This window comes from Amphiprion ocellaris, chromosome 3 (assembly GCF_022539595.1).
Source record: "Amphiprion ocellaris isolate individual 3 ecotype Okinawa chromosome 3, ASM2253959v1, whole genome shotgun sequence".
Lineage (NCBI taxonomy): Eukaryota > Metazoa > Chordata > Actinopteri > Pomacentridae > Amphiprion > Amphiprion ocellaris.
In genome coordinates this window covers 907,509-933,657 of record NC_072768.1, presented here as the reverse complement: position 1 = coordinate 933,657, position 26,149 = coordinate 907,509, and the positions used below count along the sequence as shown (strand labels likewise).

At 41.2% G+C, this 26,149-nt stretch overlaps 1 protein-coding gene across 3 annotated transcripts in view; it reads right to left on the bottom strand.

The window, feature by feature from the left end:
- cdh13 (cadherin 13, H-cadherin (heart)) overlaps positions 1 to 26,149 on the bottom strand; it is a 446,773-nt gene that overhangs the window by 85,998 nt on the left and 334,626 nt on the right. For all 3 annotated transcript variants that reach the window (XM_055009253.1, XM_055009252.1, XM_023274214.3), the window contains one exon: positions 13,040 to 13,182. In XM_055009253.1, coding sequence (XP_054865228.1) covers positions 13,040 to 13,182 — 143 coding nt within the window. The remainder of the gene's footprint in view (positions 1 to 13,039; positions 13,183 to 26,149) is intronic.

Below are 26,149 nucleotides of genomic sequence, written 5' to 3'. Positions count from 1 at the left end.
TGAGGACAGGAGGAGATGAGAGGAGGCTAGGCGGCTTTGGAGGTAGTGATTCTAAAAATGACATGATTATAAGAAGTGTCTACTGCGCTGACAAATTCCCACTAAATCTGGTTAAATCTTCGCCCCTTCCCTTTACTGTGTCTTCCAGCAGAAAAAACAACTCTTTATTACCACCTGAACAACACTGAGTCATAACCCACACATACTCTGATGTATTCTTTCATTCCTCTTCATCTTCAAATCTTGTTGAAACTAATCTTATATCCAACCACAACATGGGCCACAGCAGGTTCATATCATGTTGAGGTCTGTGTGCCAACAGGCTAAAACACTTATTACTTTAACTTTTGGTAAGTGTTAAACACTAAAATACTGTACTGTACTCAGAAAGACACAAACAAGAACAGACATGCAGCAATCAAAGAAACAGAACTAAATATTTAACACCTATGGTACATAGATATATGTTCAAATCACCCAGAAGGTAAACTAAGGCAGAAACACCTTTAAAGAGGTTCTAAAATACTAAATAAAACCAATCAAGGCTAATCTCTTCACATTTCAACAGTTTGGAAACATCCTATGAAGAAAAAAGTTCTTTTTTATATTGGAGAATGCAAAACATATCTAATAAAGTGTAGAATGTGATAAATTTCAGAGCAAGTTTCATGTAAAACATTACAAAGTCCTGCTGGATCTGCCTGACTTGGGAATTTAGTTTTGGGATTTTTAAGAATGAATCAAATATTTGTAATTAAGATGAGATTTGGCTTCCTATTTCAGCCCAAAGGGAAAAAAAGAGTGAAGACCAGTCAAAATGCAGACAGACTTCATGTACAGCGTGTAAAAACATAAACATAAAATCTCTCATCCTTAATGAACTGAGTGGATTTAAATATGTAAAATCCCTCCTAAAACTCATCTGTGTATCAAAGTTGTATATTTAGACATTTTTTCCCATGAAAAGCTTCCTTTCATGCTTTAAATCTGGCTTAGATGCAGCTTTACACTGCTGCCTCCTTTAGATCTATAAAGTCCTATCAACACCTCCACCGTTTGCTGCAGCTGGAGCACACCAGCTCACCTCAAACACTGAAACCACACAAGAGATAGTTTAATATTGGAGTATTTTTGAAGAATAATGACACAGAAAAGCCCATCCTTCATGCTGAATACATTAGTTCCTTAGGTTTTATATGTATGAAACCCCAGAAATATCACTTTTTCTAAGACAGAAATGCTCAGCCAGTGTTCACTGCAAAAACACCATATGGACAAGTTACCAAAGCTTGATTTTCAGCAGAGAGTGTCTTCTAGACAATATTTAAATAAAAAAGAGTCCTATATTCCCTCCTGGTTTCCTCCGGTGTAAAGCAGATGCTCTCGCTGTAAAGCCGAGGATTCCGTATCGGATCTGCTCTCGTATTTTTTTCCACTTCCTCTCTATCCGTCTTGCCACCGCCTCAGTCCCAGACCTTGTTAAAAGTCCCTTCTGATAACCCACTTCATTCTGTCCCATCACTCATCGGCCTCCTCAGGGCTTCGGCAAACACTATCACATGACACCCTGCTAATCTGATTGGCTGATCAGAACTGTAAATGAAACCAGCCAGAACCAATTACAACAGGCACAAGTCATTAAGAGAGATGACTTCGGGGAGAGAAGTGGTGCTGGGGACAGGTGCATCGCTGCTAGTCTGGCAAATTACTTTCAGAATAGACTTTGGGTTATCAGTTGCTGACTATTATACCAGGTGACTGGAGGAGCAGGATATTAATACAGCTGAGAGTGGGTTTACACTGCAAAGCTATTTTTGTGCTAATTAAACAACGAAGTTGCCCTCTTTGGGAGATTTCTTGTTTTGGTCTGCTCCCAGAAAAAAAAAAAAAAAAAACTCTGCTAAAGAATCTTTTCTTTGATAATCTGCCAGATCAGAATGAAACGGCGTCTACACGTCCAAGAGAAACAACTTTCACTAATCAGACGCTTAAACTCACTATTCATAGCACTGAAGTCATGGAAAGTTCTTTTTAAACCACATTCCTGCTCCACTTTTGGTAGATTTATAGCTGCTATACAAACAGCAATAAACCGAATTGAGCAGATTTTCAAACATAATTAAAGAGTCTATATGTGCACCTGATCTCACCTGAGCCTCATTCCTGTAAGGTTGGTCAGTGTCCCAATTCTTCTCAGATTGACTATGGACTCCTTTCATAGAGTATATTCGAGGATTTAAGGCTCTTTATTGTCACACCGGCACACGTACTCAGATGAGAAATCAGTACTCAGTACTAGGTCCTGATTGTAAGCAGTAGAAATAAAGACAGAAAAACAAGAACAATATACACAAATGTTTACCAGTTATAAACAGATAAACAGGGATGTGTGCAAAAGTGTGCAGTGATTTAGTGTCCATTTCTGTATTGCACATTTAAAAAGTGACAAAAGTGTCTGTGAATATATACATTGACAATAACAGGAGGAAAAGCACAGAGATGACTAAAAAACCAAACATCTGCGATGACTGAATGCTATTTAGGGAGACTGTGACACTTCATGACTTCCTGGCATTCTCAAGCTAATTAGTGCCACCAATAATGTTGTTATTAACACCTGTCCTATAATACAGTGTAATAATAGAGTTTTAAAATTACATCCATACTTCCTGTAACCTGCCTATATGACATTCTGCCATTTCTACTTGGATTTAATGTATAATCTGGTCAGGTAAGGACATGGGAACGGTAGAACTGCACCACTGAGTGCATGTGTGTTTAGAATGTGATTGAACCAGACTGACAACATCTGCAGACTGTTTGCACTGGGAGTACATCACAGCCAAGGATAAATGCAATCTGTTCGGTGTGATTCATTCCTGCAAAAAAATGCAGCCAATTGAAAGGTTACTTAGCTCGTCCTTTTTCTGCTCATTTTTTTTGCAAGTGCTGCAAACCCTAAAAGTACCAGCAGTCAAGTCTAAAGCCCTGCAATGTCCCAATGTTTCAATCCACCATCATAGTTAAGAATGCTTTTATTTCCTAAATAGCACTGAATACAAAGTGCATCGCTTCAGCTGAGGCTGATGGGGATTTAATTAGTTCAGCAGCTATTTGGTCATAAACTAAAGTATTGAACATGTTTGTGGCCTTGTGATGGAGCTAATAGAAGAGTAAGAGATTCACCACAGTCATTAGGATTCATTAGAAGGGGATTCATTAGAAGGCGACCTTGAATCTTGTTTGTGCGAAATTTAAAGATCAGCTTCAGTAAAAGTCTAAACTTTTTAGTAGTTGGTGTTTTTGATACGCATGAGTGAAATAAATACATATTTCCATGGATGAGCTCAAATACACAGATTCACACTTCTCTGGTTTTCATACACTACTGTTCAAAAGATTGATACCACTACGTAGATATTCCATTAAAAATCAGCTGTCTCCAGCTAGAATAGTCATTTAAAACATTAACAATGTCCACACTGGATTTATCATTCATTTCATGGTATCTCCATTGAAGAAAACTGTTTTTCTTGCAGAAATAATGACATTTCTAAGTTACCCCAAACTTAGGAATGATAGTATATTCTTGTCATTTTGGACAAATTCAAGTAACTCTGGGCATAAATTTGGAACCTTGTCTGGTCAAACTTTAACATCAGATTCTACTGATGTTAGAGCCTCAACAGTTGGATCAGATGATCAGAGGGTGACTTCAATGGAAATTCATTCAACAGTTGTAAGGTAGCTAATTAAACTACATGTTGAGTCGTGATCATAATATGGGCAGAATCAAGGTAATAACAATACGTATTCTAACCAGGTATAAATACAAAGGTCCATTAATCAGACGTCAGGGGTAAATGCAGCCTTTTGATCTGGTCACCAACTGGTTCTCTTCACTCTCCTGAACTTTGAATTCATTTTTTAATACAAAACAGGCAAACCAGAGGGAAAGGTATGCAAGTTTACTAGATAAAAGATCACTACTGTTACTGAAATTGCAGCAATTGTTATGAAGTGCTCCATATATGACGTGGTATTTCCCAGGCAAAGGAGGAAGGGAATGTCATGAGTTTAACTGAGCAGTTCCCTGCCATTCCTAATGCAGAAAGTGTTAATTGAGGCGGCCTTTAGAGCAGCTTAGGAACCGTGAGGCTGTGTAATTAAAACATCCTCCAACCCCGGCTCAGACAGATAAACACACACCCTGATATCCAGAGATGCTGCCTTCCACTCCTCATCAGGAACTAAGCCTCTGACAGATTTGCTATGCCACGCTAATGACATGCTTTCTAGATAAACTGAAAGATGCTCTCCATCAGCCGTGTTTTTCCCTGATTCCATCATCTGACTTCATCTTTCATTATCTAGCCCGCTCCATCTCCACTACCCACTCATCTCATTTCATTTGGATTCCTGTCATTAAAACTACACCCTGATAGAGATGTGCTGGGCGAGCGGGAGCGGGGTACTTTTACATTTTAATCATATTGAATATACTCTTCTTTGTAACAGAGCCAGTTGTTTCAGGGGTTTATAGAAATGAATAGCCGGGGTATCGCTGCACTCAGACAGAGGCTCCCTCGCTGAGTGGGCAGAGGCGTGTTTGTTTTTGGTGAGCCAGGCGCAGCGATAACTTCTGATCTGCGGATGAATCAGTATTCCAAGGACACGAGAGAAGCAGGGGCCCGATAACAGCCAACAACGGAGAGAGACGGCTCTTCCCTGGCAGAGCTGAACAAAGGTATTCTTTAATCACAGACACAACGTGAGCCTGTTTACAAGGTGGCGACTTCCCCGAGAGGTTCGGCTACGAATCGAGAAATGAAAGGCGGAGACAGTCGGGGAGGGACGGGGTAGAGAGAGGCAGAGGTTGGGGAGGTGGTGGTAAAAGTGCTGAAGTGAGAAAGACACAGCGAGTATTTGGGGTTATGGAGGCAGTGTGGCAACACAGGGGAGGCAACAGAAGGCCGAGACGGAGCTGAGCTGATATCTTCACTGCTTCCAGAGCATATCCATTACACTGCCATTATCCTGGGTCAAGATGTCTTGATTCCTCCACCCTGAACCCTCACCTCATGCTGGCACCACCTTTGCTTATGGCTGCACCGGGTTATAATTGATTGGCTGGGGAAGAACACATTTCAGTAGGGTGGTTAACCTGTTTGCCCCGGTGGCTGTCTCCATGAAAGGATTGACAAGTAAGAGATGTATGGATGGAGGGAGTGACCTTTACCCTGGAAAACCCACTGTTATATTTTTAAAATTATTTTCTATTTTATATTCTCACACACACACACACACATAGAATTTTTGTTTTATTTTACTTATTTTTTGCTCATTTTTTCTATATTATATATTAGATTTATAAATGTATTTTAATAAATATTATATACATATACTTTTATTTTATTTTTTGTTTTATTTTCTTTATTTTTTGCTCATTTGTTTCATTTTATTCTATTGTTTTTGCTCATTTTGTTCTATATTTTGGTCTCACAGGGAACAAGAAAGAAGAGAGGCGAGTAAACACATCCAGATTTCGTATAATTTCATAAAACCTCCCATCTTCCTCTCCAAAAAAAGAGAAATAAATCACTTAATTTCTTCGTCCTGACATGTTTTAACTCTCACTTTTTTCCCCACCTTGTCTCATTTTCCTTCATGTTCCTCTGTTTGTCTCCACACTGAGCCTCCTGTTACTTTATTTACTGTTCTATCAAACACAGGCTGTTCTTTGGCCTTTGCTCTCTCGGCTGTGCTCTAATGGATCTTTTGCAAAGCTATAGCAGCGAGTCATGCTTGATTTCGACCATTTATCTGCCAAAGGCTCATTCACAAATCTTCAGCTAATCAAACATTGATCCATTGATAACTAAATCATGGCTTGGTGGAGTTTCATCATGCTGAACTAAACTACTCAGCATTCCATAAACAGAAGACTGCAATTTTCTATTGTATTACATTCTGCTCTATACTCCTCTTCTCTATCCGTGGCCTGAGGATTTCAGGCCCGGTGCACTGAGCTGACACAGTAGCTCATCATGCTTTATTATTTCCCTGCTGCAGTTTGAGACAGCCTGATCACAGCTGGCTAAAGACACAACGCCAGTCTATCTATCTGCATTTAGCCTGCCAGGCTGCTGGTGACATGACAGCCGCTTAGCAGTGAGACCGCTGTATCTGGGCTGGCCCGAAACTGGGAAATTACTCAGCCCATTACGGCAATGAGCTGCACACTGGTTCCCAGCACTTAGCATGGCAACGAGGCAGCAACGGGCAGCCATCACGTAAAAACAGACACATGTAGAGATGTAGAGACACAGACACACACACATCCACACATACACACACAGACACACACATCCACACACAGACACACACACACACACACACACTCACACGCACACATCCACACACAGACACACACACACACACACACACAGACACACACGCACACATCCACACACAGACACACACACACACACACACACACACACACACACTCACACGCACACATCCACACACAGACACACAGACACACACACACACACACACACACACACACAGACACAGACACACACACACACACACACACACACACACACACACACACACACACACACACAGACACAGCCTATTCATCCATCCATTATCTATACACCTCTTAATCCTCACTAGGGTCATGGGGGGGTGGAGTCTATCCCAGCTGACTCAGGTGAAGGCAGGGGACACCCTAGACAGGTCACCAGTCTGTCACAGGGCTACATACAGAGACAAACAATCACTCTCACATTCACACCTACGGGCAATTTAGAATGATCAATTAACCTCAGCATATTTTTGGACTGTGGGAGGAAGCCGGAGTACCCGGAGAAAACCCACGCATGCACAGGGAGAACATGCAAACTCCATGCAGAAAGATCCCGGGAAAGCCGGGACGCGAACCAGGGATCTTCTAGCTGCAAGGCGAAAGTGCTAACCACTACGCCACTGTGCAGCCCTAGACACAGCCTACGTCATATTTAATTTTACATCCAGAGTTTTGTTCTGTGGCCCATTAGAATTCAGCCTCCCTTCTCTACTTTTGCCTTCCTGCGTCTGATTTAAGCCGGAGGGGATGTGATGTGACTGTGATGAATGCTGAGACTTATCACCTCGCTCAGTCTGACTGCGTGTGTGTGTGTAATACTTAATATTCCTGTAATTAACAAAGCTCTTTGACTATGTAGAGGTTGTCACACTGTGATCCGGGTAGACAGACACGTGTGCACGGCCTCGGTCTCTCCTCTGTACGTCCGTGTGTTCAAAGCAAATGCTGCTTGGCTCTTTTGTGCATTACTGAGAGTTTTTAATAGCAGGTTCGGTGGCAGCCGACGCTTAAGATTGCGTGTGAGCGTGCGCCGGCGTGCTTCTGACGACTGGGGCTTTGATAATGTATTCATGCCTTCCAGTGACAAATGGCTCCCACCAGGAGGCGGTTTAACATTTAAATGAGGAGCAGGAGAAAACATTGAACCACAACACGCAGCAGAGAGCGGATACACAGGGCCAAAGAGCTCCTGCATGTACCGGGACAAAGACTTTAAAACCCACAATGAACACACAACTTCCATCCACCCACACGCAAACACGCCGACGCCGAGCTAAAAAAACCACTGATGTGAAGGAAGGAGAAGGGGGTACGATAGAGGAACAGCTGGCGTCCCGGTGGGGAATCAGAGAGCAGAAGAGAATCTGCTGGTGCGCAAAACCAGCAGCTACTGATCAGAGTTTATAGAAACAGCCCATCAAGCTCTCTGCTCACTCAGGTTGGAACAATATCTCCCTCAAACAATGCTGCCAGGTGCTGCTGCACGGGAAAAACTCTGTGGCTTTTTCATTCATTAACTCAGAAACACAAACACATGATGGGAGGAAGTCTTTTGATTGACTCACGACCTTTTCAGGATGTTCTCCAGCCCCCTGCGACCCTCGACAGGATGAAGCGGGTGTAGCTGATGGATAAATGATGAGGAATGAGATTCAATGTGCACAAATGCAGATGCGGGGACGAGTGTGGGAACCAGCACAGATTTACTCTCACATGCATGTACGTGCACACGCAGTGACAATCAGGTCTGTAACTTCACACATCATGGAGTGACAAATGGCTCTCTGCCTCCCCTGCTAGTGGAATTAATTACTATGTTAACAGAGAGTCGCCTCCAGACTACACACTGCTGCTAATTCTCCAGCTGACATGACCTCCGACCTTCACAACATCGCCATCGCTTTGCTACCTTGTTAATGCCCCCCAAAACTTAGATCATTCTCTTCTCTTTTCTCCTCTTCCTTTTGTTTCGCCCTATTTCTGTCTTTCTTCTGTGATCTGAGTCTTTCCCTGTAGTGTGTTCGCTCCATCACTCACCATCTGTTGCTGGCCAGAGGGCCGCTGAGCTGACCTGCCCTCACGCTGTTAACCAGCAGCTACAGTCAGGCTGTCGCTAACCATGCAAAACACTTAGAGTAGATGTTCTATTTCCAGCCAACACACAAGGTCAGATGGGCCAAAATGGGCCCTGGGACTGACCCGAGACAGATTATAGCCGAAACACTCCAACACCTTTATAAGGGGAGGCTTTTAATCAAATGCAAAACTTAAGGTCAGCAGCAGCATGCTTTAATTTTTAATATATTCTTCGGTCGGTACAGATCTAAGTCAGGGGTGTCCAACATGCGGCCCGTGAGTCAAAACTGGCCCTCAAAGTGTAAAAATTCCAGAGAAGACATTAACTGCAGATTGTAAATTAGTGAAACTATGAATTTAAAATCATTTCTAGACAAGACAAGTTGTTTTGATCATAAAGTAAAATACTAGATTGTTCATTGTTCTTTTGTAATTTTGGGTCTCATTTTTATAATATTTCGTCTTGTTTTTGTTGTTTTTCATTAGACTTTTGTCATTTGTCTCATGTTTTTGTAGTTTTGTTTCTGTTTTTGTCGTTTTGTGTTTCCTTTTTGTCTCGCTTGTGTTTTTGTCTTACTTTTGTCATTTTGTGTGTTACTTTATTCGTTGTTTTGTCGTTTGTCTACTTTTTTGTTGCTTTGTCTCTCGCTTTTGTCATTTTTTGTCTCATTTTTGTAATATTTTGCCTTGTTTTTTTGTCAGACTTTTGTCGCTTTGATCATAAAGTAAAATACTGTATTGATCAGTTCCAGATATCTGTGACTAAATGTTGTGTTCCTTTGTAGACACTCTGTGATCTGGAAGTTGTAATGTGAAAATGATAAACTGAGGCATAACATTGTTGAAATTGAACTGATCTATCTTCAAAAATTTCAGGTTGTTCATGATGTTTTGTAGAAAGATAATTCCTTAAATGTGAACATTTTCAGAATGTACTTTTTTGCACTAAAACAAAGGAATAATTAGGAGTTGTGGTTATTCATAGGTTATTATGCTGTGGTTTTACTGGTCCGGTCCACTGGAGATCAGACTGGGCTGAATGTGGAACCTGAACTAGGATTAGTTTGACTCCTCTGGTCTAAGTGCACGGTTGATGCAGTGGATTTTAATATTAGGTGTTAAGAAATATGTCTGGAAGTAGTGAATTTAAATGTAATTTAAAGTTATTTGAGACCTCTCTCTAACCCTGTTGGTATATTTTGTCCAAAACCATTTTTCTCGTTTTATATAGGTGTCTTTTTTCCACTGTTTCTCCTCTCATCCTCCTCCTCTTCCTTCTCCTCAGAGCAGGGTGAACAGGTGTTCATTGGAGGTCTCCACATAAATATAAATATAAAGATGTAAGGGTCAATCGATATCCTGTTGGTAGTCCACATGGACGGGTTGTCATACAATCATTGCACAGTTCGCTGCGGGAAAGGAGCAAATTTGTCCTGTCAGTGACACAGCATGCATGAAAAGAGTGGAGGCAGGGGTCAAGCAGGTATCAGTATTCCACTCATATTTCCACCTCGTGCACAACCACAGCGAGTTGTTAAAGGACCGCGTGCTGCAGTTTTATGGTTCTCCTCGCCTGTATCTGTGAAGGCAGAAAAGGGAGCAGCTTCTAATCTATTTCCTGTCTTACATCTCTGACATATATAGGACAGAGTGCAGGTGGAATTTTAGGTTTTGTCACGTCATGCCAGTTTTATTTTATGTTTTGACTCATTGGATCTCATTGGATTGGCGTTTTTTTTGATCTGTCCAACACTACGGCCCAGACTGAAATATCTCAACAACAAAATGATTGGCTGGGAAGTCATAAAGGTTGTGAAATTGATGGTCCCCAAAATAAGAATCCTAATGAGTTTATGAACCCTCCGACATTTCATTTAGCACCACCAGCAGGTCAAAGCTCTCACTTGTCCTCTGAAATGTTTCAAAATCTAATTTGTAAACTTGTTCAGACATTCAGCATTTCTACATGCTGTGTCCTTAGAACTTTAATGAATAAATTATTTTTCTTTAGCGCCACTATGAGGTTGATATTTGTAATTTTGAGTTGAGTATCTCAAAAACTACAGACATTAATTTCTCCCACATGACAGATTAGATAACTTTGATGACTCCTTGACTGAGTGTAGCTCTATTTTGTCAATAATAAGTGATTGAATTGTTGTAAAAAAATGCTGACACCAGCTTAAACCACACTTTCTGTTTGGTGCTTATTACCATGGATCAGTTTATTAAGAGACTAAATTAAGACTAAAATCTACAATCTTAGTAACAGCCAAGTTTTCATTTAATCATGGCGGGAATTTGAAGCAAATCTTTAAAATGTGGCAAAAAAAATGAGTTCAGGTGCCATTATATGCTACATTATGCATAACTGTAATAAACAGAGTAGAAGCTCAACCTTTGTGAGTTTAATGTTTGCATGAAAAACATTAAATCCTTTTTAAAGAAGTAAAAAATGACCTCAAACAAGTGTCAAGACTTCTATTGCAAAACTGAAGATTTCGATAGTCTTCTGTTGTTTCCATTAACTTTTGGTAAAGCGATAGTATAAAAACAGCATGATTACATTTAGGTTAAGCTCAATACCACGCTGTGTTTAGGTACAACCCTGCGAGTTATTCTCATTCTTGTTTTGAAATTAGTGTTAAAGTGATAATTAAGTTTTCAGATGATACCATGGCAACACTTGGTGGGGATTTCTGTTGACCAATAAACAGACATTGTTTCCTACTACTGCCAATTTAAATTAAAAAGTATAACTTCTCAAAGGTTAATTGTTTCAGAAGTCATCCAGGGGTCACTGAGGAAAAATGTGACTGAAGAATAATTAACTCATCTGCAAATGCAACCGAGCTGTGGATCTTAACTGGAAGTAATTGTGATGTTCATTGAATTGGATATTTTTCTTGTTGGTATCAAAAAGCTATTGAGGTTTGATATTGGCTCATCCAATTTATCCGATGTTATCTGTCCATTAAATGGTCGTTTATGGGTCAGTATGGACCTCCTCCACCTTCTATATGCTTGGTAGGCATGTTATCATCCATTCTGATCACTGATAAAGACAAAGTAGCACCGATAATGCTTATGACCTTTTGTGGTTATGTGAATAAACGCACGTAGCATCTCCATTGGATCTGTCACTGAAAATGTACGACTGTGATCTTTTTCTAAACCAAACCAGGTAGTTTTGATGCTATAATTAACCAAACATCGAGAGAAAAGAGGTAAATGAGAGCGAAAGTAAAAGAATGGGATCAAACCCATGACTTATTCCTCCTCCATCACCTCCAGCCTCCAAATGTGGGCTTTTGTTCCTTTTTGGAAATGAAAAAACTTGGCTATACTGCCAATAAATGAGTACACTTGAAGGTGGAGGAGGTCCCTTCTAGCCCTTATGTTTGGGAATGACGTACCGATAATGAGCCATTTAATGGTAACATTCAGACTGGATTACCAGCTCTACACCTCAATGTATATTTAGAAAGACTCTAAAAACATACAGAACAGTGCAGTGTCCACAGATACAGATAGCAACCTGCAGGTTAACTATGGCATTTTCTTTGATTAATTAACCTTAAAAACTTAAATTCCAAGCCCTGTACCATGAAAACTTTACAATAATATCGTGCTGAATCCTCTCATCCAGCCATCTGGCTCCAGCACAAATCTTCCTCTCTCTCTACTGCTCTGTCCACTCACCAACCATTTCTCATCCTCTCCACCTATTCCTCATCCACTTCCCCAGCTCTATATCATTTTCTTGTTATCTTCTCTTATGTCCTATCCTTTCTCTTCCTCCCCTGACTCTTCCACCTCCTCCCACCTTCTCCTCCTGCCCCATCATTACTCCTCTTTCAATGCTCATCTTTCTAAGGCTGCCGAATTTCCCAGCACAACAGTGCTATTCTGCTGCCTACTAATAGAATCCCTCAGTTCCTCTAATGGATCTGTCAGAATCTCCTGAGTACAGGAGACCAGATGGATTGATAGGGGGAGGGAGGGAGACAGACAGAGAGGGGGGGGTGGACAAAGAGACAGAGAGATGATGAGACTGAAAGAGAAGCAAAGAGAGAGTGAAAAAAAAAGAGTTGCTCTCGACTCTTTTGATCTGTGCCTCTGAAAGTCTCCGAGCAGCAGCTCCACCGACACCAACAAGCCACCAACATATGGTCTGATAGATGCAGCGCCACTTAAGGCCATCCCATTGTCACCACGGTGACACACTGCAACCAGGTGAGTCTTTTCATAGAGCACTTTCTATGCATAAGAAAAGGCTTAATCTTGACTTTTCCATTCTTGCTGCAGTGATTCTGTAACAACACTCATCGCCCACGAGGAATCCTTGTAAAATGAAAATGAGAACAAATCTATGGTGGGAAACCTTGATGCCACTCTACCACTGCATTAATCATCTAAAGACAACAATGTGAACACTCTTAAATAGCTGATGCATAAACATGTTTGTTTCAAGGGGTAGTTAAAGTGAACCATGTTTGTCATCTACTCATCCGAAGGTTATGCAGATTATTCCGTATGTCTCACTATCTCCTGTCTCTTTCACACAGTAGGTTAACTGCAGCTCACCGTTGTCTGTGGCGGTGAAGACAGCTGTGTATCTATTGTCGTGGACATAAGGAGACTCGCGGTCCAGAGAGGCTGAGGTGTTGACAGTTCCTTTGACTGGACTCACACTGAGCCAGCCTGCTGGGTCGTGCAGAACAGCATACCTGGATGAAGGTAAAAAACAGAGGAACAAACATGCGAAGTTAAGACAAGATAAAAAGAACATCAAGTTATCTTTTCAGGTTATTGTGCTTAAATATTTTACAACAACAACAGCACAGTACATTAAAATACTCCATACATCTTAAATCCTGTGCAGAACTCATAGATTCTAATACATGTTTGATGGACCTCACCTATCAGTTTTTGGACGACTGTTTCTGGGCTTCAAATGTTGTATTTCAGTCATTTCTGTATTGGTTTTTCAAAACTGGACATGTCGAATAAGAGGCATATCTGACAGAGAGCTCAAGGACAATATCCACTATACATAAGGCTGTACATGTATAGAGTCACACGGCAGCCAGGCCCTAAAACACACCCCACTTTCTCATCTGGTTTACACTAAATGGGACCATATTTACTAAATGAACACCATGTTGTATTGAGGAAGACCTGAAATTAGCAGTTGAGACCATAAGTTCATTAGAAAAATGTCCACTGAGGTAACAGATCGAGTGAGAAGGAAGGTCATTTTCTCATCGCCTTCAGTACAGTGTATCTTATGAAAGAAGTCGCCCCCTGCGGGCCATTTAAACAAATGCATGTTAAAGGCACTTTGCATTGGCTTCACTTTTCAGATCGTGGAGCTACATCCATCTTTTATATGCAGCCTATTGTATAACTCACCTGAATTCCCAGCTTCTAAATAAAATGTGTTTTCATTTAGGAAAGTCTTTAACATTTTCTGTTTTTTGGCCAGGGGGAATCTTGCTGCTTAACTGCATAAATGCTATTACTGAAGAAAAAAATACTACAAAGAGCAGATCTTTGAGTTACCTTGAATATCCACAAATGGAAAAAACAGCTAAACAGAGGAGGTATAAGCAGTACTAAATGTAGCAGGTTGTACTCACATAAAGTAAAGAATAAAAGCTATAATTCAAAATATAACACTAGCAGACTGCACTTTAATGAGATTTCACAATCTGGAGAAATACACTTTACAGAACTGAGGTCTGAAGATGATGATGGCCACTCCAAAAATCTTGTGTGCGAGCTGCCAAGCTGGCATCGCCTTGAAATCGAGCTGGAGAGCGGATCGTGACCTCACTAATGTGGCCACTCAGTCTGTGCTAGCATCACATAGGTCTGATTTAAGGGCTGTGCTGCTCTGTTTTCCTCTAGTTTCACACTGTGGCACTTACACAAGCTTGAATGCATGTAGGCTGCGTGATTCATACGTGCACAAAAAGCAGTTTTAAGGTTTCACACACACCAGACTAGTGACTTCCTCCACCACAAGGCTGCTCTTTGCCAAAGTGTTCAGCAGTAGACAAATTGTCTTTGAAATGAGCTCTTCAGCTAACAGAGCGCGACAAAGCCTTGGGAAATGGCTTCGCAATCAACCTCTGCTCACACCTTTCGCCTCTCACTCTCATGCACTCCCCCAGCCAGTGATTACCAGACTTAACCAACATGTGTTTTACTGTAGCCAGAGAGGCAACGCTGTGAGGTTAAACGCACTATTAATAATGACGTGTCTATCATTGTTCATGCTCTCACTTTTTTTTTTTTTTTTTTTTTTTACACACACGCTACAACTCAAACTGCAGGATCCAAATGATCCATAAGGCCTCCAGTATAACAGAGCCAGGTTCACAGGTTATCAACTTCCATATGTCTCACTTCTCCCATCACCGGCTACGTTATCAGACTGTGCTTTCTGTGTTGGAGTACAGGCTGTTTCATCAGACATACATACACATGAATACTATGATATTTTTTTGGTGTCAAATATATCATCTTTTATGCAACTATGCACAACAGTATACCCAGTACCTGGGCATTAATGATATTAATTGATACCATTTTGCTATTTGAACACGTTTTCATTACATAGCTGGTGGTTCTAGACCAATTATGGGCCCGGATGATTATTGTGGCCACTATTTGGCAGTTTTCTGATTATCATATTGGTAGCTTATTGACGGATTATTGATGAATTAAATGCACTACTTCAAGTCTGATGCAGCCTCCTCTCTGTCTGTCGTCACTCTGTGGTCTCAGAAATGTCCCTCAAGCAGCAAAAAACTGAACAAGAAACACAAGCTGTTGCATCCTAATTTAGTCACTCTTATTTCTATTTTACAAATTCAGTTACAGTCACCCTTATTAATGAAGAAGCCTAGTTATGAATGACAGATTCCTGCGATCACATGCTGTTAAAAAATTACATGCAACATATATCAGTTCCAAATATTGGTTATCAGACTTTCTTGATTACCGATAATCTGTCCTGAAAACCCACATGGGTGGATCCCTAGTGGAAGAAAAGCCATGAGGCTGAAGCATCAGTAACTTCAATCTTAAACAACTGCTCTGTAAAATGTACATTTTGACATTTTCTACCCTCAAAGTGAAAATCCCTATTTGTTAAACAGGGATTGAAGTCTAAAAATCAGCAGAGCATTTTTATTCTACACAAACTCACAGATGTAGTCTTCTTACAGACATGTGGTGCTCTGCAGACTACTGGAGTGAAATATGAGGGTAGAAGTTGTGAAGTATAATGTTCCTGTCTGCCTTAGTGCAAGGTAACAACTAAATGAATCAAAGCCACTGTTTCTCCTCTCTGTGCAAACATGGGGACAGTCCATTAGAGCCCCTCAAAGGGCAAATTAGAAAGACATTAAAAACCCATTAGGAATATTCATATCTGGTTCAATGTGTTTATCTCTAAAACCAGAGAAGGCCCAAACAAATCAGTCAACAAATGGGACAGCGAGCAAACACAAAGCTCACACGTGTCCTCATTTGGCTGCAAATACACACACAGAAACGCACAAAAGCAAGCAAAAGTGAAACACGATTTAAAGCAAAAAATTGCTGCTTTCATTTTGAAATAAATTGCCAGACAGCAAGGTGATTTGTTCGGATTTCTGCTTAAGTTGCAGAATGTGCAGCATCACGAGACAAACGCTGTGACCCCGACGTTACAGAGAGGTGGCCTTAATATCGCTCTTTCCACTGAACTGCAGAGCTGCACCCTCAGGGGCTACTCTGAGCCGCTGTAGCTGGCATCAGCGCCCAGCCGTGTGTGTGTGTGTGTGTGTCTGTGTGTGTCTGTGTGTGTGTTTTAGTAAGGGATTGCCCTTAGCGGTAAGAGGACACAGAGGAGCCTGTTGGAGGATGGTTGGAGTCGACTGCATCTGACTGTCAAAGTGTCTCATTAGAGGTGATGCACAGAACACAACACCAGCGTACAAGGCTTTTAAAATTCAATTACTTAAGCCTCTCAGAGAGTCATCCTTTCAGTGTTTATTAGACAAAACAAAGAGCTTCTTTAATATATTAGTCAAATTTGAAATAATCTGCTTTTAAGATGAAACTACTATAATTTAAGAAAATTGTAGGCACTTGCTATTTTTTGTTAAACAGCTAAAAACATGCAATTCTGCAGAAAAATTGCTATTTTGCCAACACTTAATGAGAAATCTGTGCAGAAAACCACCAAAACGAATGTAATGCAGACTGAAAAACAACAACAAAAAACCGTCAGATAATGATGCTTAGTAGAACAAAAAAAGAAAGTCGTAACCAATACGCACTGAGAAAGTAAATAATTTATTTTGACAGCAAATTCAAAAGTTCTAATCTGAAAGCAAGACTTCACTGTCAGCCTTTGGAAATGTGAGCGACATATGAGTTTTTTCTGACTGTGATCTGAGCCGTGTTCCTCGGTTCCTCTCAAACAACTCAAAGGAATCTGGGAGCAGGAGGGAGAAGGAGAAAGATGATCGCCACCCACTTGTAATCCAGTTACATCAGGAACAAAATGCTGGCTTACATTGTGTGTCTGTGTGTCAACAGCAGGTGTGGGTGGGATACACAGAATAAGGGAGACAATTTGCGATGAGAGCTAATCAGAGAGAAGATAAAGGCTGAGCAGTGAGCGTCATAAAGGAAAGGCTCTTTGCAGAAATGCTGATTATTTTTCTTGTTTGTTTGCACTTAAGTAAGACATGTTGCTGGCACTTCTAAGCAGTAGTGATGTACAGTAGTGTGGTTGCCTCTTTAAAACACACACAGGATTACTAGATCAGCAGCAGAAACCTACAATGGAGGTTTAAAAATGTACTTTCTGAACTGGATAATGTATTTTTTAAATACAGAAGTTGACTGTTATGAAGTTTTTCCAATTAGTTTAGTGCAGTTTGGCCCTTTACTAAAGGAACTGAAAAGTTAATCTTGAGTTACTTCTGCTGTAGTTGCATCATTAAGTGCAATATTTAATGGACTAGAAAGTTACAACAAAGTAATCTTACTCCTCAAATACATATTCTTATGTTCTGTGATATAATAAAGACCTTTCCAGAGTGTCCCCCGTCTCCTCTGAAATGCCTTTCAGTATGGAATATTGACACACAAGACAATAATGTTCCTTTATACACAAAACAAACCATTCCCTACTTTAAGCAGCTACTCCAGTGACTCAGTATTGAACCTTCCAAATGTTAAAAAGCACACTAGAGACAGACAGATAAACAAAATGGTCAAAAATCCCAGCAGCAGACACTAAGACACCCTGACTTTTAGTACTCAGCATGGATTAAGTTTCTAGAACTGCAGATCTTGCACTTTTCATTCTGCAACTAAACAGCATCTTTCATCCCCGTCTCCTAAATGGCCACTTATTTCATGGTTGTAATGAAGCAACCGACATAATCCTGATGCATCCGCTGCTGGAAAGCTCCCTTCAGACCCTCAGAGGAGGTTCTACAGAATGGTCTGGCTTCACCTCATCAACATTCTGCAACACGGGAAAAAACACTCTGGTTTGTTAGCATTTCTTTTAATCAATTACAGTCATCTTGGGCAATGTTGCAGGAAGGTGTTTTGGTGGAATGTTTAAATGAAGAGAGGCAGGTACTGTCAACAAAACGGCTAATTCACCACAAAGTCCAATCAGGCTCGTCTCATTCCCACTGTCAGCATGTTGCAGCTTGAAGGTTGTTGTTTTGTTTCCTGTGGCAAAGCGTATTTTTAAAAACAGTAACATACAGGGGTGCTTGAAAAAGTTCTCATCAGAAAACATCAAAGGAGAAAAACAGTTCCTGCATTATTTGTCAATGCTTTAAATTAAATGATCTTGGTCTAAAGTCACATCTTGAGCTTTCAGATGCTCCTCAATAGCATCTATGATGTCTGAAAATGGCAACGATGTAAGTAGGATTTCAGTTTAGGAAACAGAAGTCAGATGGTGCAGGTCGGATGACTAAGGTTCATGATGCAACAGTTTAACGCTGCATTTTGCTGCTTCTAGCACCTGTGCTCTGTGGTTCAGCGAATTGTCCTGGAGCTACAGCAACCAGATCAAAGTTTTCTCCTCCTTGTTTTGCTTGAGACTTCCTGCCTCCAAAAACATATGATCTCACGATGTTATCTTCTCTACAACTAAAATCTAATTGGCATAGATTGCGTGCCGATCACCAGTGGTTGGTTCTGCTCTGGTTCATCTCAAAGCAGCCTAAAGATACAAGGATTTTAACACTAGAGTGAAAGTTTCCATCTGTATGACTCAAAACCCATCTATATGAAGAAACTTGTTGAGTCTCCACCCTCCTCCTTTGCCACTAGTGCTGTATGGATGCCCGCATTCTCCTGGAGAAACAGCATTCAGCTCCAAACTTTACTCTGTTTTTGCTTGTTTGCTTCAAATATTTGAGTGTTTTGTGGACAGTGATGTACGGCTTTAAAGCTTATAGATATGTCCCAAAATGAGAGTTTCCCGGTGACACTGAGGACTCGTACAGATAGAGGAGTAGGAGGAGGAAATGTGAGGCTTTTCCTTAAAGTCTACATCCGGTGAGTCAGACTACATGTGACGTGAACTTCAGGTGTCCAAGCTGCGGAGTATCTCTTTAACCACAATCATCACCTGTTCTTTACCTAAACCAGGCTTGAGTTGCCTAAAGTGAAAATCCATTTCTAAGCCCACTGAGGCTAGAACTCCCCAACATTTGACTTAATATGACCCAATGACATTCAGCCACGGTTCAGTCTGCACCATCATCTGGATATAGCGGCTAATTATCCCACCGTCTCCACCAAAGACTCACCAGCTCTGAATCTCTGCCATTTGTTCAGCGTTTATCAGAGATTGTTTACTAAAAACATCTACCTGCTGCACGGAGACAGAAAGATCAGGTTAGAATCCACATGAAGCTCCCAAAGCAGACGCTGAATTCATCCGTCTCTTGCCTTTAAGCCGAGCCTGCTTCTCCTCTGAGCTTGTGTGGGTTTTTACAGGGGCGTGATGGATATTCATGCCCTCTCCTTCCTCTCTAAATGTGCATCATTAAGTTTCTCAAAACATTCATAACAATCTTGCAGGTCGTGCTCACAATACTTTAAGGAGTAAATTGTTTTGGAGTTGTGAAGTGGTGGCTCTTAACCTCAGGGAGCTGGGGGATGTTTTTAGTGGTCAAAGGGAGATTTATGTAATATATAAATATGCAAAGGATATGCCACTCTTTATGTATTTGTATCACTGAGCTACTGGTCATTACTACATAATTTTTACTAGTTTTTTGGCCTTATTTTGGCTTTCTTTTTGCGACAGAGTTCATTACCCACACAGTTAAATCAGGGGGTTGCAGGCATCACTCCATATTCAGAGGGGTTTGAGTTGTTTCAAGGTGCATAATAAGTACAGGTAGGGGCACCAAACAGGCTGGAGGATAGACCACTGCTTGCCCGATTAAAATGCCCAACAGTAAGGAGGAGATAGTGATGCACAGTGAGATAAAGATCTGCATCAAATAGCACCGATTCCCCAGAGCTTCCGTGAGTCTTTAAAGCATAATGACTTGAAACATCCGAGGCAAAGGGGAATACATCCAATTTGAATATTTAAATTGTTGAAGTGTGTTTACATAGAGAGAGGAGAAGTTCACGCGCCTCTGCTCTGTTTGGTCACTCGATAAGCTGACCATTTTCTCCTCCTATGAAACTCTATTAAAACGCTGAATTCAATTTACGCTATACTTATTTTAATGCACACTATTTTCTTTCGCTTATATCCCACTTTACAGATACATACACATCACCACCTCCACACAAAAGCTTAGTCTGGCTATTTTAGGTGTCGTATACCCCGTTTTTCAGTTTTCTGTACTGCAGCTCAGACAAGAGTACACTCAGCACTTGGATGGCGTTGACAGTATGCTACGTTTCTCTTCCCTCCATTTCCCCGACTCTCCTTCTTGTTCTTACTGTCCTGACTCTCACTTGGCTCTCACTTTATCTTACTGTCTTTATCTGTCTCTCTATCACTTCCTCCTTTCCTCTCCTGCCAGCCAGATCTCCAACTGATCGGAGTCTAACTTACTGAGGGAAAAGGAGAAGGCACAGGGCCAATGCTAATAGTCCCGTTCTATCTGAGAGCTGCCGAGTGTGTGAGCAATAGATATGAGAACATCAATCAAGAGACGCAGTAAAAGTACGGGGCTTGTGCCGACTTGTGTTTGGCTGGAACAACTGTACGCTCCATCCAGATCCGTGGCCAGTAAAGTGAGAAGAGGAGGGAAGAAAGGAAGAGGGGAAGGGGCAGAGCAGGGAGAGGGAGATAAGGATGGAGATAAGACAGGGATGCATGAGGCTGGAGCTGTGAATAAGTCTAGAATGAAAATGAATTCTCTTCCATCTCATCTTGCTGACTCCTCTTTTAATTCCCTTCACTTCTCCGATCTTGATCTGGGACCAGTTAGAGTTCTGCACTGGCCCAGTTTTGCAAACTTGTACCCACCTTTATCTTGGAATCAATTCAAGGTAAAACCTAACTGACTTCTGACCTGACTCATCCTGTACGGGCTCAGGATAAAGTTAAAAACAGTGCTGTTGGATGTGTAGCTTGAGGAGTCAAAAGCCTCTCAGTTTTAAATGGATTATGGTCATTTGCATTCCCCCCTCCTCAGCCTGCCCAGTGTAGATTCCCATAAATCCACTGAGACAACACTCAGCTCTGATTGAGCTCCTGTGCTTGTCTACACATTAGTGAGGTATTTGAAAAGAGTTTATACAGTGACACCATCATTGGGGATAGCAATCAGCTTTTTACTTTAAGCTGCATTAACTGATTTTTCCTGGCCACTTGGGAGCAACGGAGAAAAAAAGCAGTGAACACGATTCTGCCTACTGCATCCAGAAACAATGCTGTGAGAGCAGCTGGAAACTACATTATAAGTCTGGATTGTGCAGCTACACTGTACCTGCTGTGGCTTAGACTCCAAAACTTTCCCATGACCTTCCCCAAGTGCAACTCATTGTTGGAGCTTCATCAGTTATACAAACTCCTTGTGGAAACCACAAGAACTTTGATTGGCTGAGGTCGTTCAGACTGTTTACAGCGTACTGAATGGTCCCAAATAGATGACAAAGCACCACAACAATGTAAATATAGTGGTTTAGTTGATCTAATCACGTATAATGGATTCATTTAGTGGCGTTGCAGTGATTTCATTGGATGGCTGGTGGACCAGCCTATTCTGTAGGTATCTTTAAACCTTAAATCAGTTTTGAACCAAAACAATAACATGATGGGTCAGAAGACCAGAACAATGAGGTGAAGATAATTTAAGCTCCTCAGGGTCAGGTGATGACTCTCTGTGGGTTTGTCATACGTGCTACCTCTCCCACATTACATATTATTGCCTGACCAATATTTTTTTTGGCCACTTTATGCGAGTATCCAAAGCCTATATGCAAGTCTTCACAAGACTAAGCATGCTGCAATCACAGAATTTTATCATTATAATTAACTGTTATTGGAATAATTGCAATTAAACATTTAATTGTTCGTTTTAGACGTTGATTAGTTTTAGACTGCTGCTATTAGCACCTGCTATCACCACACTTCTGCTGCAGTTTCAACAAAGTCCTTCCTTCAGGTTATTAGGCTGTCCTTTTTCATTTGGCTTAAAACTAAAATGTGCCTACAGAGGTGTTTGACTTTACGAATAAATCCATAACTTTAGTGTCAATAGACGCTCATCAAAATGCAGTCAGTGGAGTATTAGAAGAGCCTCAAGTTAAAACAGCGGTGCCCTTACACCATAGCAGAGGAAGTAGGCGGAAATGGTGGGAAACAACATGGAAATAGTGACTGGAAATGACAAGTTTGTCAACATAGTTGAACTTTAAGTGCTGCAGGCGTGCTGAACATTGCGCTACAGTGCACGTGCTCATGGTGCAATGTCAAACAATCATTGTGAGGTGAAAGCCATTGGAATAAATGGGTTCAGAGCTTGGTGGTGCAGTTGCTGCATTCAGTGCAAAAGGGCCTTAATTCATCTTAAGTAGCAGATATGCATCCTCATTTCAGGACTTTTGCACCAGTTGTTTAATCTGTATCAGGTCTTGACAAACCGCACTGCATAAAGGAAAAGAAACAAACACTTGATTTCTCTAGAAGTCATTGAGCTGAAAGGAGGATTTATTGTAATAAAAGTCAGCGGTCAACATTTGCATTCCATCTGGCCTGACAATAATATTCTCTTTTACTATTTCTTTCCTTTTTCTGAGACATAGAGCTAGAGTGAGAAAAAAAGAGAAAGAGAATTTGGCTTTGAAGCCATTGTGCTTGAAACATAAGTGAGTCCTTTGGGGTGGCCTACAGAGACCTGGGTCAGCTGCTCTGGGCTGGATTTCAACTTTAACTGAGCTCAGCTGCCCAGTTCTGGCAAAGCAGTGCTTTAGGCCATGTGGACAAATTACCTATGACACAACTGTTCATATTTCTGCTCTGTATCAGCAGAGTGCAGCAGGTATATACAAGGGAAATAAATGTTGCAGCAGAGAGAGAGGGGAAAGCAACGGCTGGCACATGTTGCATTAATCATCTGTCACACAGATTCGGTGGAGGTTTGTCTTTGTGTGTGCGCCAGTCAGCAAAGTGTTTTGAATCTGGTGTAAAACGTGTGAAGGTGTTTTTAGTCATGCTGATGCGCATATTTGCATGTACAAGATTGCAAACAGGCTGAGGAGTCGAACTGGAAATCATGAACGACTTCAGCTTCTGGGAAAGTTGTCTCCAGATATACAAGAACATCAGATGTTCTATGTGTGAATTAAAGAGGATAAAGGTGGAAACTGGAAAAATGTAAAGACTTCCGTGATAGAAGCCATATTTACTATAACTTTATTCTTGCATGTGTCCACAGCTGCAGCTCAGTCTCTTTGCTTTGCCTGTTTTCCATTTACAGTTCCTGATTAAGAGCCCCTTCTCGGTTTAAATCAGATATTGGCAACGGTGTGGCTGAATATGAATACTCCACCTACGTCTGATTTACCTTTTACACAACCTCAAAAAGCCTCAAAGCCTCTTTCCGCTCTTTTCAGCCTGCCGACTATTGTTCGCAGCGAGCCAGGTAAAGTCTACAAGAGGCTCTCTGCCAGCTCCACTCAACAACTGCAGACGCTCCACTGACTACGGCGAACAAAGAGCCACTGTGTCGACTTAACAGTAACGGCGGAGTGTGTGTGCACGCTGAGATGGTGGCCTGACACTCAGAGATGAAAATGAATGGTTTGCATTGTATATATTTGGCAGGAAGAGAGTGTGCAAGGACACTTCTTTGACACATGGCTGCACAGAAGAAGACATACCAGCCACGTACAAGAGAGCAACTCCGCATGCACGAGGAGTGACACCATTGAGTGCAACATCATTTTCATAAATTAGCGAGCTTGAGTAACACAGCACAGAACAAAAAAGTTATTATCATAATAAGGTGCAAAATAGCACCCCTTTGCATCAGTTGAAAACCATAACCCTGTAATTAACGGGAAGAAAAGCAATTTACTCCTGCTTCACAGCGCAGCATCCCTCTCTCCCTGTTCCTCTTGGCATCTTTTAGGATTGTTTTAATTATTTGCTGGCATCCTGACTGTATGACTAAAGCCTCTCCCTGCTCCCACTTTCTGTCTCCATCTCTCTCTCTCTCCCACACACTTACTCACTCTTCCCTCCTTCACCACGCATTTGGCAGGACTTTACTCAGCTGCTACAAATGAGAAACGAATCTAAACATCTTATTAGCCTGTAATCAGTCCCTTCACATCCCAGAAGGACACAGGCAAGAGAGTGAGGAAAATGGAGGAGACGCAGTGACTCAGCCGGTTTAGCTCTGCAGAGTGACATTAAAATGAAAAACCTGCAACTCGTATCCTTGAAACTTTCCTCCAGACGACCCGTCTTCTGCTTTCAGATGATACAAGGCGGCCTTAGATGGTGACTGTGATACTCTGTCAGATGTTGGGTGACAAGTTTTAAAGCCAGGTGTACCTGTTTTCATAAATGGGAACAGGGGATTTTATGGATCTCTAAGTTTGAATAGTGTTCAGAGCATTTCCACTAAAAATAAATAAAAAGTCAGAGTCGTAAAAAGTCGTTTCCTGGCTGGAGCTGAAAACCTTTCAGGTCAAGTTTTCCTGGACCCAAAGTGTGACTCATGTCAACACTGGTGGACATGTTATGTCATGTTCTGTAGGTTGATTAGTGAACTGTACAAAGACCTCTCATGATGATGCATATTTGATGACCCAGGGTTCATAAAATTAGGTTCCTATACAACTAAACTGCATTCTTAGTTATGTTTTGAGGGGAATGTAATTTCAGTTTTGAAATTCCCAGAATTTTTGACCTTTAATGTGGTGGGAATGGCGGCGAGTTTGAAAGTACATAAGAGCACTTTCCACTCGCTGTCTGGTTCGGTTTAGCACAACAACTACCCGGAAAACATCACATTTTATTAAAAACTTTTACATGTTCGAAGCTTGTTTGAAGCTAGGCACCAAAATGACTGACTGCTAAGGTTAAGGTTAAGAAAAATGTCCCAATCAAATATATGATAGGTTGGCTGAAAAGGAACAACAGCGAAGGAACAAAGCAAATGACAATGGCATGTTACAAACAGACTTAACTCAGTGGAAAATTTGTTTCCCCCATAATGTAGTTGGGAATGCAGTTTAGTTCTATGAGAACATAATTTTGTCTAGACTAGAATATAGTGGTTCCACTTCAAGCTGGTGGACATGTGAGCTGGTTCACTGGATAGCATCAAGATTCAAAACATCTTGAACAAAACCATTTTAAGAACCAGAGCTACATTATCTATTTACATTAAAATGCAGTTTGCAGCACTGGAATGTAGACATTACTTTTTCCACTAGTGCTGTTTTCTAGCAGTGTTGTATCTACACATAAAAACACATAGACAAACCCTTTGAAACCTTTACAACAAAAGGTCTCCCAAGTTTCGTGATTGTTCTGTCTTGTGCAGAAGATGATTCAATTCTAAATGTGGGTTAGTGTGTTGGTGACGCCTGATGAGTGAAACTGGAATCTCTAATCGCCTTTGCACATCACAAAAGCAAATTCACAAAGAGAGCAAATCATCTGCACTTGTATAGCTCTTTTTCTACCTTAGCTGTACTCAAAATGGTTTACAATGTGTTTCTCATTCACACACCAGTGGTGACAGATTGAGAATGAATCATCAGCCTGTGATCAGTGGACAGCCTGCTACCACCTGAGCCACAGCCGCCCAGAAGAAGACAACTTAAAAGGACATAATTCTCTTTTCTGACACTAGAAAACGTGGCTGGTTTGGTGACTGAATTGAGTTAATACAGAGGGTCCTGAGTTTGTGACCTACAGCGTTTCGTCGTTACATCAGAACTGGTTATGTGGAACTAGCTGACGAGCGGAACGGATGAATACGTCGTCACGGCGCTATCAGACAGCTTTGTTTCAACTCTCTGGTTGTACGCCACCTTGGATTGTGCTACATTCACTAACTTTTTGCCCTTCATTATGGCTCTCAAGTGTAAGTCAGACTCTTCTGATGCTTGGAAGAAAAGGATAGCCGTCTCCATGGAAGTGAAATTAGATAGAATAAAATGCTCAAG